The following is an 18316-nucleotide window of genomic DNA, read 5'->3' as shown; positions in this document are numbered from 1 at the left end:
GTTTTTAAGACAGCTTGAATAAATGGAATATAAAAGAAACTTTGCCTACTCCATTTGACTGAAACCTGTAGATCCTCCTCCAACTCTGCTACACCTTTATCATTTGGAAGAGTATTCTCTTTGGAGCTCAAAGTCTCTCAATTGGTAGCCTAAATTACTGTCAAGTAGTATAAAACACTTCCATCACATTGCCTCTCTCCAGCGTTAGCCAAGCCAAAGAATGAGACCAAGCACAGAAGTTAAATTAATTCTTGTAGCAGGGCAGAGCACTACCACCACATAGAACACAACAATGATGCACTACCTTAGTATACGATTTCTGCTTTATACCTTAGGATGTAAAGCAGAAGACAGAGACTTTCAGCATTCAACTAGAAATGGAAAGCAATAAAAACCCCTATCAATTCACATAACCGGTGGTGTACCAGCCTTGACAGCTGTAATTCAGCACAGGAAATGTGTTAATGTCCTTCCCAATAATAGTAGAGCAATGTACTAGATGTTCTGTTGCACGAGAAACATTTTTTTCTGGGGCAAGGTATCAAAACATTTAACCAATGAAGGTTTGGATTAGCTAAACATTTACATGTGTTTTATATATGGTTATACACTGATATAAAAAAAGCCAAATACACTTTTACCATGGAACAGTAGTTTACAATTTACACTAACAATTCAATGGTGAAAAGCAATTTAACTGTTTTGTACTTTTGATCTTAGAAGTTAGCACTGAGTTTCTACAAGACAACTACTAAGAATCATGAGACCATTTATAAAAGCATACCCATAATAATAGCACACAGAAAAAATCTTCATGTGCAATCATAGCAAAAAAAGAAATTAAACTCACTTGGGAAGTGTTGTAAAGAATTTTCATCCCATTGGCATCAATAAACGCTTTCCTTCCCAACTTGATATTTGTAACACTTTTAATGCACTGTAAGATTCCTTTACGGATCAACATGTGTCTGTGTCGACTATCATGACGGTGCCAATCTACATAACTTGTTAAAAGCACATGGACATATCCTCTGTCTACTGCTCTCCTGGCATTCGTTTCTTAAGAAAGAAAAGAAATTAAAGATTGCTAAAGCATATAATAACCGAGCTCTTGTTTTCACTAATCATCATCATCATCAGTTGTAAATATTACTTTTAGATCAAGTTTAAAGCTAGTAACTTCACTTGTGTTCCATTTTATGGAATCATTATGGCGACAAGCACTCCAGTCATCTTTAGTACCGTTTCCCTTTTTTCCACTGAAGTACATAAGGCAAGTTCCTGACATACCTGTGCATGCTTTGCATCTGTTTTCTGTATCAGAACACAAAGTCTGTAACTAAGTCATTCTAAAACTCATACTTAAGTTGGCTGAAAAAACTGTATTCACTCAGATTTGACTTGCTTCTCTATTGTGATTGAACAGAATATGTAAATAAGGATCAAATTTCCTAGATGTTTTAAGCCTTGCAATTTATTTGAACTGATGAAATGGTGACAGGTGGCACTATGACAGGTACTTGGGACCAATGTTTCCTTTTTAACTTAATTTTTCCATGAGTTTATAAATTTTTATTAATATTTGTTCCAAGATAACATTTAAATTTTTTATAAAAACCCCAGTTCAAAAATAAATGGGTTTGGACAATAAGCTAAATGTGTACAAAAAATGTTTTCTGGATTGTATAGCTCATAAATTATTTGTTTTATAAAACAGACATTGGCAAGCAGTAAATGTAGATGTGCTACTTTTAATTATAATTAATTTTGAACAACAATTACACTATTTCATAAGTATTTTTGCTATGAATATAATATCTCTCTGTGACTGATACTCCAGGTTAACTCCCATACAAAAATTTTATTTATGGTTTAGATTTAACAATAGAACAGGTTTAGAAAACACTACTTGTCTGAAGACAGATTGCAGTGATAAATATCAACTTTTGTTTGCATCGTTCCTCAAACTTAACTCTGCATTTAACCTCCCTAGTTTCTTCTTAAGATTCTTCTTTACTAGTTAAGAAGCACAAGTCAGCAAAACCAGTAAATCAATTACATAAAAGGTATGTACGCATGCCTACTATACATTTACTTCACCTATAAAATGTAAGGAAGAGGCTACAGACCCTTTATCTGTTGCTCACACTCATATTATGAGCTCAAACCTCAAAATTTTCAAACATACCAAAATCATAGAACTTCAGTCAAAAACTAGTTCCCTGATTAGATAGAAATTTTAAAGTTCAAGTTTTTCAACTGAATACATAAGAGATTGGTGGCCAGGATACAGTAACACAGAAGTGGAAGAATATAACTGATTAAAAAATTATTTCAACCAAAAAGGAAAAAAATTCAGTAAGATACCAGCACTTTTATTTCCCTAGCTACAGTTCCATTTTAGAGCTGTCACCAAACAACACTTACTTCACACTTACCTAAGACCTATTTAATTAGACAGACAGACTATAGGAAGACACTATATACTTTGGTGCCATCTCCTAGAAACCTGATTGACACAGACGGCAGTCAGGGCTGGGGAAAGTGTCATGGACTCCCACTATTGTGAGGTTGAGGGGAAAACTGAGTGCTATAACGCACAGTTCTGCAATCAAAACTAGAGAGAGATTTTTACAGATAATCACTAGTTTAAGATTTAGGAGGGCACTTCTATTTTCTTTTAGATTTAAAATTTTCATTTTATAAATGAAACTCTTCACAAATTATGCATTTCTGGCGCACAGTTATATGCCTCAGGAATGCAGAGAAAATCCTAAAGGCCAGCACCTTCAGGAAACGAGAAACACTTATCTCAAAAAGAACACAAGCAGAATCTCAGTTTATATAATAGAATATCAGAAATTTAAGACTTGATAGGTGACGAGTCAGTCTTGTGTCAGTGCAGGGGAGTAAAGTATTATTTAGACCGTTCCCAACACGTGTTTGTCTAACCTGTTCTTGAAAACCTCCAAAGATAGAGATTTCACAACCTCCTAGGTAATTGGATCTACTGCTTAACTACCCTTACAATTAGGAAGCTTTTCTTAATGCTTAGCCTAAATCTCTCTCGCTGTTCAGTCCTGGGTGAATAAGAAGAAAAATGTACCACCCTTCTCTTCATAAAAATCTTTACATACTTGAAAAACTTGTCCCCCCTCAGTCTTTTCTTCTCCAGACTAAATAAACCCATGTTTCCCCAATATTTCATCATAGGATATGTTTTCTAAACCTTTACTCATTTCTGTTGCTCTCCTCTGAACTTTCTCCAATTTGTCCACATCTTTCCTGAAGTATGGTGCCCAGAACTAAACACAGTTGCACCGTTGTGGCCTTATTAGTGCTAAGTAGAGTGGAAGAATTACTTTTCTAGTGTCTTATTACAACATTCCTACTAATACAACCCAGAATGTTCACTTTTTTGCAGCAGTATTACACTGCTGACTCACATTTAGTTTGTGATCCACTATAACCCTCAGTTCCTTTTCCACAGTACTCCTTCTAACGCAGTCATTTCTCATTTTGTATTTGTGCGATCAATTATTCCTTCTTAAGTGTAGTACTTTGCATCTGTCCTGACTGAATTTCATTCTATTTTTTTCAGACCATTTCTCCAGTTTGTCCAGATCATTCTGAATTCTACTCCTGTCCCCCAAGGTGCTTGTAACCCCCACTTTCCCCAACCCACAAACTTTAAATGTGCTTTATGCCACTATCCAAAATTATTTATGAAGATATTAAATTGAACTAGATTCAGTACAGATCCCTGAAGGACCCCTCCTGATATGCTCTTCCAGCTTGACTGTGAAACATTGGCAACTGGCTGAAAAACCTCTCTGAGAGTAGTTATGCATCCACCTTGTAGTAAGTTCATCTAGCCCATATTTCCCTAGTTTGCTTATAAGAAGGCTGTGGGAGACAAATATTAAAAGCCTTACTAAAGTTGAGATATATCATATCTGCTTCCCCTCCATCCACAAGAAAGATATTCGGTTGGTTTGACATGATTTGTTCTAGACAAATCCATGTCGACTTATTTATGACCTTAATTTTTTAGATGCTTACAAACTGATTATTTGCTCCATTATCTTCCTGGGTGCCAAAGTTAAGTTGACTGGTCTATAATTCCCTGGGTTGCCCTTATTCCTCCTTTTTTATATATAGATACTATATTTGCTCTTTTCCAGAATTCTGGGACTTCTCCCATCCTCCAACAGTTCTCAAAAGATAATCACTAATGGCTCAGTCAGCTCTTCAGCCAGCTCCTTAAGTATTCTTGCATGTATTTCGTCAGGCCCTGCCAGCTTAAAGACATCTAACTTTAAGTAATTTGAAATTTACTCTTTCCCTATTTTAGCCTTGTAATGTATTTGTAAAAATGTTTTTTGTTACCCTTTACGTCCCTAGCTAGTTAAAATCTTTTTGTGCCTTAGCCTAATTTTGTCCTTACATGATTGTGGGTTTTTTCTTTTTTAATATTCAGCCTTCATAATTTAACCTTGTTTCCCACTTTTTATCTAAGCCATACTTCCTGTCCATCAAGTTTCTTACCATACTTCCTATCTTTCCTACACACATCATCATTTAAGGTCTCCTGTTCTGAAAATACACATCTCAGTTTCTTAATTCTCCATAAATCTCAGCTTTGACTTTGCATTTACATAGCAGCAGACCAACATTATTCTGAGATAATATTTGCTTCCATTGGCATTCTCTTAGGGATGAATCCTAAAAACTACTTACTACTACACAGTCCTGAGAGTCATAGAGGCAGGTTGTGTACTAATTTGATCAAACATGAGGATAGCTAGCGCAGTACAAAATGGGGCAGAGACTTTATGCAAATGAGCTTCCATTCAAACCCCTGAAGATGTTCTCCATAAGCCCTGACCACCCCTTAATGCCTACCCAATCTAATGAAGTTCTACGACTACCATAACTTGCATACAGTTCTTGTGAGGGAAGAGGATCATGACCCTTAACCAGCAGTGCAAGTAGGGCAGCACAGCTAGGAACACCGTACCAGAAAGATATTTATAGCTGGTACGGCATACCGGAAAGAGGAGCAGCAGAACGTGGGGCTGCTCAGCTCCTCCAGTGCAGCTGTACCGTCCCCATTCCTTCCACGCGGGGTCTCCTCCATCTGTATAGCAGCCTTACCAGAGGACAGGGCTCGGGGCAGTACAGCCATGCCAGACGAGCTGTGGGCATGGAGGCACTCAGTGGCCCTATGCTTTGCTCCTTTCGCCACTGTGGTTCCGAAGGGTAAGGGGGGTGGATCATGGGGAGGGGACAGGGAGCGTGTGGGGGCCCCGGGCTGGGGAGGAGTCACGTGGAGGGTCACTTGAGGACATTACATGCCCACCACCCCCGTACCGGTAAAAAATGAATTCCACTTGCACCACTGCCCATAACATACCTGAAGAGTCAGTGGGGGCGGAATTTGTCATCACTCTCCTCTCGTGCTCAGCTGCCATTGGAGAAGGATGGGCCCTGTCACTTCCCTATAGCTGCGCGTTAGAGCTATCAGCAAAAGGATACATACTCTTGACCCCAAGACCTCTTTAGTGACAACCTGACTATGACAGACTACACTGGTGCCATCCCCCAGCACCCTCACTGACACACATGGTAATCAGGGCTGGGAGAAAAGGGTCATAGACTCTACTGTTGAGGGGCATGGTTGAGTATCTGTAAAAAGGCTTCTTCCACTTCTCAGGATCCAAGTCAGTCTCTGCCTAAGTCAGGTAGTCTCTGTGCTGCATAACTGGATAAAGAGTTACTATGCGTTATACGTGTGGCAGTAACAAACAGAACGTATTAATGATGAATTTCAGCTTAAATTCTACATTTCTCGGCTTCTCTTAATTTCAGCCAGACTCTTAATATTATTTTAATCTAGTTTTTATATTTCAGTAAAAATAGTTTCTAGTAGTGAAACACTTACTTGATTTTAGCAATGCAGCAAGTGTGTCTAACGCAACCCTGTCAACATAAAAAGAAGAGAAACAACAAATTAGTACATTTAATCTACAACATGGTAAAACCATCAATTTTTTTTTTTTTTTTTTTTTTTTTTAAGACAAGTGACTGATATATGAGAAAGGGGTGCAAAGGTAAAAGGCAATAATGACTATAAACACAAATTTGAAGATTTTGCTACATGGCTCTGGACAGGCCCTAACAGAATCTTGGGTTTGTTGTGGGTGGAAAGAGGTCTTCTCCCCTTGCCATTTAACTGTCAAATACTAGTAAAGATTTGATTTAAAAAAATATTTTCATCAACAAATAAGTTTGAAAAGCATCTTCAGTTTTTGAATATAGTATGTTAAAAAAACTTTTACTCACTTCATAAGACCAGTATTCTTTTTACTAAAAGGGCCAATGATCTTGAACATCAGTTCCACAACTCCATTTTTCCCCAAGGATACTGCATTTACAGCTGAAAGGAGTAAAAATTAAAAACAGATTTTGTGAAATAATGTAGTATGAAGATTAGAATAATCTTGAAAATATTGATTTCCTGAAATCAAAATCAAGCAGAGGGAATTTACAAGCTGAATTTAGATAATATGCACTATTGTGCTTAAACCATGGAACAAAAGTGACAAAATAGCATCTTACTAATTCTTATTTCATGAATCCACCATTCCACATTACTCCTCAGCAACCATTTAATATGAGTACTCTAGTGAAGTTTCATATTATTGTTTTTACATACTATATTACTGAGCCTTTACTAATATGCTTTGAAGTTAACTATACTTGTTGAAAAAAGTGAAGATACTGCATCACAAAATGTTTCACTTTATGGTTTGTTCATTTACTGATCCTCAGAATTCAGGAATCTGCAATGAGTTTCCCAGTGAGTGATTATTAGCAAGGGTCTACTGAAGCTGTGCTATTGAAGTGTATCACAAAGATGGAAAGTTGGTTGTGTCTGAATGGACTCAGTAGGAAGTCTGGTATCAAGCACTGCACAGCCTATTATTTCGGAAAAGCGGGCACTCGCTAATGTGCCGTTCACTTTAAAGAGGCAGCACAATCGTTGCAGGAAGGTGCAGAACTGGGGATATTACAAAAGGAAATATACATTAGTGTTGGCAGAAATCTGCTGTTTTACATGCACACTGAAGTCTCTGGTGATTTCTATTTGAGATCAATAAGAACTAATGGAAATTATTTACCATGTACACTTTGTTTTCCCTTCCTTTATTAAGATGTACAGCAAGGAGGCTTTTCTCCCTTAGAATGTATATTTTGTCAAGAAGAGGATCGTTTCTAAAATTTACAGAAGAAAATGTATCAAGTTCCGATGACTAGAGGGTGTGTCCTTCAGCATCAGGATGAAAAGGTACACTAGTCGTTGTCTGAAATAAGTGCCTGTAGTATTATTTCTATTGCGGTACCATCTAGAGACTCCAATCAGGATTGGGATCCCACTGTGCTAGGCATTGCACAAACATGTCTATGTCTTCCTATAAGAGCTTGCAATGAGAGACCATAATCTAGCTGTAAGGGGGTAATTTAAAAAAAAAAAAAAAAGTGGGGGGCGGGGGCCTGGCTCTGGACGTACACAAGATGGCTACTTAGGAAGTCTGAAATGTTCAAAAACCAGCAGCACCAGCAGTGATGTACGTGTTCCCCCTCTGTGCTATTGGCATCTGTTATGCAACATTTTGGAAAAATAGTGTGAATAGAATTTGCCCTGGTGAATTTTTTCAATATACACAATCTACATGGAGACATTTCTGTCCCAACAACATTGTTTTCCCAACAAACTGGTCAAGCACAACCACGTGGTTATAGGACTGTTTAACTTGCTTAACAATTTTCATTCCACCTGAGACCTTCTCAAAGTGATCCACACTGGATCTTTCAAAAGGAAAGTCAGTGGATCCATTCACAACATAAAAGTTTCTGGCTGTTAGGAACTGAAACTTCCTTGATCAAATCAGTTCCACACCCTTCAGTTGCAGCAAACTGCTTGCAAAGACTACCCTGAAAATTTTTTTTTCTTCAGGAATCTTTGTAAGCACCAGTTCATCTTTACTTTGTTCTACAGAAGCACTGCTCTGCTGAGCCACTACAAACGCCTGAGTTTTACTTACATCCGAAATCACCTTTGGCTCATCAGGCAGACTCCTACACACTCCCCTTTCAGGCAAACTGCTTTGATTGGGCACTTATTTTGTTCTGTCTGTTAATACTTGAAACCACTTAAATCCTATTTTTTATACTTACTACAATCACTTTTGCTTATAAATTAACCCAGAGTAAGTAATTAATACCCAGGGAGCAAACTGCTGTCCATCTCTCTCTATCAGTGTTATAGAGTGTGGACAATTTATGAGTTTATCCTGTATAAGCTTTATACAGGGTAAAATGGATTCATTTGGGGTTTAGGCTCCCAGAAAGACTAAATACTGGGTGCTGGGAAAGTTCCTGTTAACTGAGAAGCCCCTGGGCTAAGTGAATCTTAGTTTCTGTGAACTGAAGCGGGGTGTGGCCCAACCTCTTGGTCTGTGCTGTAGTTAACCGGTGTGTCTAGCTCAGCAAGACAGGAGTGGAGGGAAGCCTTCTTTGGCAGGGGGGTTGTTCTCAGTGCTATCCCAGCACATCTAGTAACAGTCTTGATGGAGTTAGTGTGACCCAACCCGTTACAGTATCGAGTAAGGGACTAGCACTGATGCAGTGGCTTAGGCGCAAGTCAGCAAAGCCAACAGTACCACGAATGGTGGACATACTGAAGTAGACACTGATGGCATCTGGTGCTGTTGCTTGGTCAGTGCAGAGGGTAATGCATGCCTGGGTACCAACAGCTGGACTGAACTGAACCGTACCCAGTTTCTATGCTTGCCTGCCGAAGTGGGACTCCCCCAAGCAACGGGGGGAGAGATAGCTCAGTGGTTTGAGCATTGGCCTGCTAAACCCAGGGTTGTGAGTTCAATCCTTGACGGGGCCACTTAGGGATCCGGGCCAAAATCAGTACTTGGTCCTGCTAGTGAAGGCAGGGGGCTGGACTTGATGACCTTTCAGGATCCCTTCCAGTTCTACGAGATAGGTATATCTCCTTATAAATGGACACACAGACGAGTGGTCACTCACAGCTATAGCCTCTCAGCAGAAGAGGCAACATTTGAAACCTGGAAAGGCAGGTATGCCCTGTCAGGAAAATATTAAGTCTCTCCCAGGGAAAGAGGAGTCAAACAATCCTTTCACTCATTATCTAACTATACAAACAACTGACAACTATAAAAAACTCTTAGCCTCTACTGAAGCATTAGAAAAGCTTAAGACTAAGGCTCCATCTCAGGCTGAAGCAGGTGAAAAGGAACTAATGGTTGTTCACCCACACACCCCTATATATACTCTCGGTATCCAGCACAAGAAGGCACAGGGCATGTGCAGGGGGCGAACAGACACTGCTAACTGCAAATCTCCGATCAAGGGCTCGAGAGGCGCACAGGCACCTGAAGTGAACTGAAGCACACATGGGGACATGACTTAAAAGTAGTAAAAAGTCTTCAGAAAATAGCAGTCATTGTAATCATATAATATTAAACAAATTTAGTTCTCCATTTTAAACATTGTCAAATACTTTACCCAGCACTGTATAGAAAAAAGAGACAAAAGAATGCTTTGCAATACTTACAGTTGGTTGAGTATACTCTTAGTACTTGAAGACATGGCAGGATTAACCTGTGGTTCTGCAAACTCTGTTTCACCAAATTCAGAGAGATGTTTAGAGTGCCACAGATTCTAGCTTTTACTCCAAATTTTTTATCTGTAACAAACAGAACAGAACCAAAAACCAAAGAAAAAAAAATCACTGAATTTGATTTTGAAGCTAAATTATTCTATTTCTGTAACTAAATAAGCTTAATTCAAAAAGTGACCAAAAAAAAAAAAAAAAAAAAAAAAAAGATATTTCTACATCTCTACCCCTCTCCTCTGCATCATGAACTCCATTTCAGCATTCCCTTCATTTCCTTCTTCCATTCTTGTCTGATGCATGCTTTCATACACTAATGCTGAGTACACTGGTGCCCATCTTGAAAGGTTCAACACCTCCAAAATCAGGCTCCTAAAACCAGGCCCTAAATATAAGTTGGGCACTCAAAATTTGAGGTATCCTAAATTAGTCAATACTTCCAAAAATTTATTCTTGATTTCTCTCCGTTTATCCAACTATAAATGGACAAGATGCGACAGGTGTGTAGTCATTTTAAAAGCCTTCCAGTAGTGCATTAAGCAACTACTACAGTTATGAGCACTGTTATAATGCAGAATAGAAAAGATAGAGTTACTTAGTATCTATGATGAAACAATCTTTTAAAAGTTCCATGACACCACCACATGAAGGATATTACACATGGATAAAGTATTAATTGTTATAATTATGATTACCTTTTGGACCAATTTTTGCAAGAAGGGAATGAAGCTGCACCATTAACTCCTCATTGGGTGGAGAGTCTTTGCTGGCACTCAAAAGTAACTGCAACAAGATCTGTGTCCCTCCTTTAGAAACTAAGGCACTTGCTTTTCGACCACCACCTTGAAATTAAAAATAGAAATATCAGAAGTGGTTAAAAAATATTAAGACACCTAGCTATTTAGTCTTTTCTTCATATCCATTTGCAATGTACCAAGCAATGTTGGCACTATTCAACTTTTATAGACATGCATAAAGTAGACTTTTGATCACTTTTAAGCTCAGAAAAATAAAATTATGTAAATCAGCTATTTCTTAAATGCCTTGAAAAAAATATATAACAATTTGCACAAAGTACGCATAAAAAATTGCCACTTGATTAAAAAAACTTACCAACTGACACCAATTCAATGAGGATATTTAATATATTTAGAGTAGTCTGAAGATCTCTTGTATTCTGAAATTAAAGAATATTCTTTTAGTTTTGGTAACAAATATGGAATACTGGACGCAGATGTAGCCTTGCTTAATTTGTAACAGTATTAGGTTTTGTTTCAAGACATATACATGGGAGTACCTTATTACATTTATTTTCCACAGCCACACATGCCCTTCCTTCCAAGCTTCAGTTATTAGCATACTTAAAGCTAATACCCAAATAAACCAGCTGTAGTTTTATATTTGCCCAACGTCTCCAACTTTTGAGATCCACAGACATTTCCAAAACAAGCAGTTTTAGTTTGCTTGAATTTTACTTGTAAAAAGAAATTTTCTTTGGTAAATACTTCAAGTTTTGTTTTTTTTTTTCATATTTTAAGAATCTTGTATTCGAACATCAGAACTGAACAACGATTAATACACTGCTCAGAGTTCCGACTCCAACTCAAACCACTTGAGTTATGTATTTTTAGACCCTGATTTAGCAAGGCACCTAAACATAGCCTAACTGTAAGTACAAGTGTAGCTCCTTGGAATATTCATAGCTAGGCATATCCTTAAGAAACTTGCTGAATCAAGGCCTTAGATACCATGTAATGATCAAGAACATGAACAAGTATCTTTTTGTAGTGGCCAAGAAAATTAAAGAACATTGAAAAACTGGAAGTGTGATATTTGCAAACTATACAACTTAGACATACACACGTACATGAGTAAGGTGTTTTACCTCTAATGTTGAGAGGATAACTTCTATTGCTGGGGAACCTTTGGCAGTCATTTCCTTCCTGGTTTTTTCTGAAAGTCCAAGAGATTATTTTTTCCTCAAAGGAGATTATAAAATTAGTTGAGCAATTTCTGAACATAAAAACTGGATATCACATTCTGAAAAATCTAACCTACGAAAAAGAAAACCTGCACATAAAAAAGTCATTTAGAGTACAAAAGTGTATCAAAATTAGGGTGAACAAACTGATTTAGATATAGTAGGAATGAATTCATACCTTTACCTATTTTTAAATACAAAATTTGAACTGCTTTTGAATTTATTTTTAATTTTGGTTAACATTTTTCTTTTTTAGTGTACATATATCACTACACACCACAGTTTTGGCCAAAAATACTGTGAAGAAAGATATCTTGTGCAACATTTCTGAGTCACATAAGAGTAATAGGAATTTCTGGAAATTTCATGAGAAAGTCAGCTTTTGAGATTTCCAGAACAACTTCCTGCTGTTTTTATACAGCAGCCTTATTACAGGCAATGAAAGAGGACGGAAGATGGATTTTTAGGTGTATGAGGGAGGGTTAACATGTTATCAGATATAATCTTCTAACAGACTGCAGCACAGTAATGCCAACATTTGAAAAAGAAAAGGGAGTGAATTAAGCAGCTGTAGTTCAATTTATGGAGCCTCTCCACCTTATTAAGAGGGTAAAGTGTATTACCTCACCAATCACATATTTTCTGCAATTATTGCTGTCTTATGACTTGCAAATAGCACCTCAGTATGGGGGTTTTCGGGATCTGATTCCCTGGTCTCCTGGTTTATGTTACCTGCTTCATGTCAGAACAAATCAATATATAACCCCAATAAAGTTTCTTTCTGGTTTGCTTGTGGATGGGCACCAGACTGCAAAAAACAGCTTGTGAGAGAGTTTATTATACTATTTTTGGAACACATGCACATCTACTTTCTCATGAGCACAGAACCATGGAAGGCAAATCAGGGTTTTCTTTGGATTTGTACCAGTTCATTTTGGTTTGACTTTTTCACAGGTCAGGTGAGACAAAAAGACAGTTACTCACCTTTATAACTGTTGTTCTTCGAGATGTGTTGCTCATATCCATTCCAGTAGGTGTGCGCGTGCCGCGTGCACGTTCGTCAGAGACTTTTACCCTAGCAACACTTGGTGGGCTGGCAGGGTGCCCCCTGGAGTGGCGTCGCTATGGCGCCGGATATATACCCCTGCCGGCCCACCGCTCCTCAGTTCCTTCTTGCCGCCTACTCCGACAGTGGGGAAGGAGGGCGGGTGTGGAAGGGATATGAGCAACACATCTCGAAGAACAACAGTTACAGAGGTGAGTAACCGTCTTTTCTTCTTCGAGTGCTTGCTCATATCCATTCCAGTAGGTGATTCCCAGCGGCTTATCTAGTGGGGTCCGGGAGCGGGGAGGGGGGGGGGGGCGTTTTTGGGCGGAAACTGTTTAAGTCATGAGCCCCAAAGGCCCGGACCCGTATCGCTCCTCTCGTCAACAGCGCTTAGTGAGATGCCGGCGACCTGTGCCCGGCATATTCCGACATGGACAGGAAGCGGTGGTAGGCTTTGCTCCCTGGAAGAGTGGGCGGTCTGAGGCGGCAATCGTGTGAGCCACTCTGCTTCCGGCGACGGTCACAATGCCGAGATCTCTGAGGTAAGAACTAGGCTTACCTTTCATCTGCTCGCCATTGCTATAGCTGGGGCGTATGGATTCGTAAAGGCGGGCCCGGTGCACTGTGGTAGCTGCGTTCTCTGCGCGCTGCATGAGGCTTTGAGCGACCTGTAATATGGGCAGAGACCACCTTGGGGCAGGAGTGGGTGTGGTTGTAGACTGCACCTTATCCTGTGAAAGTAGTGTTGGGGTCTCACCAGTACAGAGCTCACAGGTGGACCAGGGGCCGTCGGTTAGATCACCGTGCAGTGGCTCACGGCTCGAAGGCGAGGGGCCGTGAGCCTTAGACATACAAGGTTGAGATTCCCAGTGAAGGGGGAGGTGAGTTCTCCAATCTTAAGGAATCTTGAAACTTCGGGTGAGAACGGTGGAACTTGCCCGACTCTACGGGCTTTGGGAGATGCTAGAGAGAGGTGCTTGCGTAAACTGTCTTAAGATCACAGGAACCGTGCTTTCCAGGAACAAGGAACCTGGTACACCAATGAGAGAACCGGCTTTCACGGTGATGTCCGTGGGGAGGTTTCTGCTTCCCAGGGACTGTTGGATCTTGGCTGGTGCCGCGGCGTCGATGGTTTAAACCCGCAGTAGCCCGCTGTCACGGTGCGGGGACTGGGGTGGGTGGTTGAAGCTGCCGAGTCCTGCCGTTATTTAAGAATCGGGCAAGTGGTAGTGGGTATCGGAGACGCTAGGGAAGGTCGAGGCAGCAGGGTGTACAGGTGCTGCCTAGCCAGCCGGCAGCGATTAGGCTCGCCTGGCCCTGTCCGCTGCGGGTCGGCAGGACTCTGTGGCTAAGGGAAAGGGTGGAAAGGCATAGAATAGACCCCCTTTCCAGGGATGAGGGAACTGCGTCCGAAAGAGAGCCCAGGGGGAGCGACCTGTAGGGAGCAGAACCCTGGCACTTCCTTGTTCTCCTTTGGGGCAAGAGGTCTATCTGGGGACAGCCCCCAACTTCCGGAATAACAGCAGCAGGATGTCGGACGATGGACCACTCGTGGGCAGGAAGGATCGGCTCAGGCGGTCCGCGAGAGTGTTCGGACCCGGGAGAAGGAGCTACCAAGTCTATCGCTACTGGCTACACAAACGTCCACAGTACCTCACTTCTTGGCAAAGGGGGAGAAGTTAGTGTCCCTCCTTTGCTTGTTTATGTAATACATGGCCGTTGTGTTGTCCGTGAAAATCGCAACACAACGGCCCTGCAGATGTTGACGGAAGGCTTGGCACGCCAGTCGGACTGCTCTCAGTTCACGGACATTGATATGGAGCTTCAGTTCCTGCAAGGACCAAAGGCCTTGGGTGCGAAGATGCCCCAGGTATGCGCCCCACCCCAGAGAGGAAGCGTCTGTTGTTAGAGACACCGAGGGCTGAGGCGGATGGAACAGTTGACCGGCACACACCAGGGAGGGAGTCAGCCACCAGTTGAGGGAGCCCAGCACGTGTGACGGGATCGTGATTATCATGTCTAGGGCATCCCTGCGTGGACGGTAGACCGAGGCAAGCCAGGTCTGAAGAGGGCGCATGCGTAGTCTTGCGTGCTTCGTCATGAAAGTGCACGCAGCCATGTGACTGAGTAGAGTGAGGGCGGTGCGGACAGAGGTTGTTGAGAAGGCTCGTAGTCCCTGAATGAGGGAGACTATAGATTGGAACCTCTGTGGGGGCAAGCCGGCTGTTGCGAGAGTGGAGTCCAGCATCGCCCCTATGAATACTATCTTCTGGGTAGGAAGTAGAATGGATTTGTCTAGATTGATGATCAGACCTAGACATGAGAACAGGTCTTTGATGATATTTACATGAGCGGTAACCTGAGCCTCGGAAGTCCCTCGAATCAGCCAGTCGTCGAGATATGGGAAAACATGAATTCGACGACGACGGAGGTGGGCGGCGACTACCGCCATACAGTTCGTAAATACTCGAGGGGCCGAGGAAAGGCTGAAGGGAAGGACCGCAAATTGGTAGTGATGACGATTTACCACGAAGCAAAGAAACCTTCTGTGCGGTGGGTAAATTGCGATATGGAAATATGCGTCCCTCATGTCGAGAGCAGCGTACCAATCTCCGGGATCCAGGGAAGGAATGATGTTCCCCAGGGACACCATGCGGAACTTGAGCTTCTTGATGAACTTGTTCAGAGCTCGCAGGTCCAGGATGGGCCGGAGCCCTCCTTTCGCCTTGGGGATTAGGAAATATCTGGAATAGAACCCTCTGCCCCTTGATACCTCTGGAACCTCCTCTATGGCTCCCAACGCAAGGAGCCTCGAAACTTCCTGCAGAAGGAGTTGCTCGTGAGAGGGGTCCCTGAAAAGGGATGAGGAGGGAGGGTGGGAAGGCGGGGTCGAAACAAACTGAAGACGGTAGCCACTTTCCACCGTGCTGAGGACCCAGTGGTCCGATGTTAGCTGGGACCATGCAGGGAAGAATGCAGCGAGGCGGTTGGTGAACTGAATGGGATCCTGGGAGGAAACTGGTACAGTGCTCTCGGGCGCACCTTCAAAGCCATTGTTTAAGTTTGTTAGTGTATGCATTGTGCTGTTAAATTGGTCAGGAGTCCTCAAGAGGGGAGGGGCGGGGGGACGGGGATGGAAGGTGTTTCTGATTCTGTTCCTCCCCATTGGTCTGAATTATCCATGACATTCATACTGCATCACATCAAGTCCAGATCATTAAGGAATGCCTCTGCTTGCACTGACCAGAGGTTGTTTGGATTCTGTAATCAGCCCAGTTCTGCAGTCTGACAGGAATCGGGTGTTGTTCACAGTACGCACACAATTCTTCTTTGCAGCCAAAGCTAATCTAATATGCATTTTGCTAACTGGAACAGCAAAACAAAAACAACCAAATGCCTCATTTTCCAGCTTTGTAGGTGAGAGAACTATAAGTGAAGATTATAATGCCAGACACTGGATTACCTTAAACCAGCAGCCTCGGGAATCTGCCAAGAACTTTCCTGAAAATATGTTGCTCATCTTAGCAATAAGGTTTATCACACATCTGCCCACCTTTATTCGAATGACGCTCCTTCTGATCTGACAGCTCAGGCATTGTCAGTTTCATCTAGAACAGTTTACGAACTTGGAACCTAATCCTGTAAACCCTTAATCATTTGATCAATCCCATTGAAGACAATGGGACTATTTGCATGACTATGGATCACTTTTGTGGTAAGACTTTCAGGAGTCTGTTCTATTTCTATAAAGGAAGTTGAATCTCCCATTGAAATACAATGTTTGGGTACAATATCATAATGCAGTTTAGGATACAGTTCTACTTAAAGTTTGTCTTTTAATAAGTCATACATACGCTGAAATGACTCCTCACCCAATTCCCATATTCCATATAAACAGACTGAAATAGTACATAATTTGGGGGAAAGTGAATAGTTAAGCATGTTAATGTTTGTATATACGAACATCCATTTCATCATTGTACTGGAAAATATAGCTGAACTTAATTTTCTACGGAATTTGAAGAAAATTTAACAGCCCCAATTGTTTTCTGTGTTAATCAGTGTGAACCTGAAAAAATTACATATCTTCTAAGAGAAAATAATCAGTCCACACTTAGTGAAACATTTTTTTCCCTTTTAACTAGTGTTCAGAAGAGTGCTACAAAACATACATAACCTCATAAGCAGAGGGTGAAGGGGATACCCTCTCACATTATGACCAGCAAAATAATAAATAATAAAATCTTAAAGAGGCAGAGGTTCACAGGTTTGCAAACCTAAAAACCTGTGTTATGCTTTAAGCCACCTCAGTGCACACCAGGTTTATGAATATTAAGAAGTTAACTGCAAAGGAACACTGAAGCCCATTAACCTGAATGTGTGCCAGCCAGTATGCCCTCACTGACTAAAGGTGCAGTCACACCTGAACAGCTAAAAATTAACCTTGGCCCTTTAAGCTAAACAGAGTCATCACTGGCTCGCTCTCTGTTATATAACAGATAACAAAACTCCAGTGGGGCTTGGTGCTGACACATAGGGTCTCGGATACGTGGTGTGATTTTTCAGAATCTCTTTTAGGAATAGGCATGTAGGTGAAATAGCTGGTACTTATGATTATGCTATTTCTATGTGTGTATATTCATCTTGGTATCTGAAGTTATGAATATTAGCTATGTTCACTATGTGTTTGCTACTATGATAACACCTTCAAGGTATTTAGCCAGCATATGAAGGGACAATTCAAGTTGAATGGCCCATTAAGGAACACTTAGCTCACAACAGACCCTGGAAAATGCCTGCCTACACTTAATGGACTTTTTGTGAATGTTCTAACTAGAATATGGGTGGGGTTGATGGACATGTAACTTGCGCAGGTGACTCCAAACACCATCTTTCATAGTAAAAACAGATTTCCATTTACTTGGCAGAAGCTAAAAGGCACTGGCCTGGAAACATATCCATTTTGCTTCTTTCCTGCTCCAGCCTCTGGACTATGAACATATACTAACTAATGGGAGCATTCTAACCAAGGGACTGAGGACTTTAAGTAATCTGGAGCCTTCATATTTCCTTGATCCTTTGCAGATGGACTTATGAGTTGGATATGGTACAGAGACCATTCTAGCCTCATTGATTGTGGATTTCTCCCTTGCAATGGACAAAGATCAGATGCCTGCTGACTTTCTCATATGAGTTAGCAGCCTTTGACACCTGTGGTATAAGCAACATAGCCCTTGCTTGAGTGGTTTTGTTCTTTCCTTTCCAAATATCAAAGCCTGTTCTCCCTGAACTCAATAGCAAAACTCCTTTTGATCTCAATGGGAACAGGATTTGACCCCAAGAGATCAGAGAATGTGATTTTGATAAATTGCTTATCTGTCCAGAGACAGTTCTCATGCATGTTCTGCCAGGCTGATTTTGATTGCCCCTCCTGTATGCCATGGTGAGGAAAACAAAAAAATTTGGGCTGTAGTTCTATCAAGATGCACATGGTTCACACACTTCTATGCCTCTTTTCCATCAAACTCAGATGGCACAGCATCTTTGCTTTCCTAGTGCCTGGCGGAGAGCAGTA

General features: G+C 41.1%; 1 protein-coding gene across 7 annotated transcripts in view; it reads right to left on the bottom strand.

Moving 5' to 3' along the window:
* AGTPBP1 (ATP/GTP binding carboxypeptidase 1) overlaps nt 1-18316 on the bottom strand; it is a 169661-nt gene that overhangs the window by 81324 nt on the left and 70021 nt on the right. For 6 of the 7 annotated variants that reach the window (XM_075067237.1, XM_032771145.2, XM_032771143.2 and 3 more), the window contains 7 exons: nt 11598-11665; nt 10826-10889; nt 10408-10554; nt 9653-9784; nt 6346-6439; nt 5945-5982; nt 851-1059 (listed from right to left, as the gene is read on the bottom strand). In XM_075067237.1, coding sequence (XP_074923338.1) covers nt 851-1059; nt 5945-5982; nt 6346-6439; nt 9653-9784; nt 10408-10554; nt 10826-10889; nt 11598-11665 — 752 coding nt within the window. Of the gene's footprint in view, nt 1-850; nt 1060-5416; nt 5765-5944; nt 5983-6345; nt 6440-9652; nt 9785-10407; nt 10555-10825; nt 10890-11597; nt 11666-18316 lie in introns of those variants that run through there. The other variant, XM_075067239.1, reaches the window with a different exon arrangement.

Source organism: Chelonoidis abingdonii, chromosome 6, assembly GCF_003597395.2.
Source record: "Chelonoidis abingdonii isolate Lonesome George chromosome 6, CheloAbing_2.0, whole genome shotgun sequence".
Classification (NCBI taxonomy): Eukaryota; Metazoa; Chordata; order Testudines; family Testudinidae; genus Chelonoidis; species Chelonoidis abingdonii.
The sequence above is the reverse complement of the archived record's forward strand: the minus strand, read 5'-3'. Positions and strand labels throughout refer to the sequence as shown.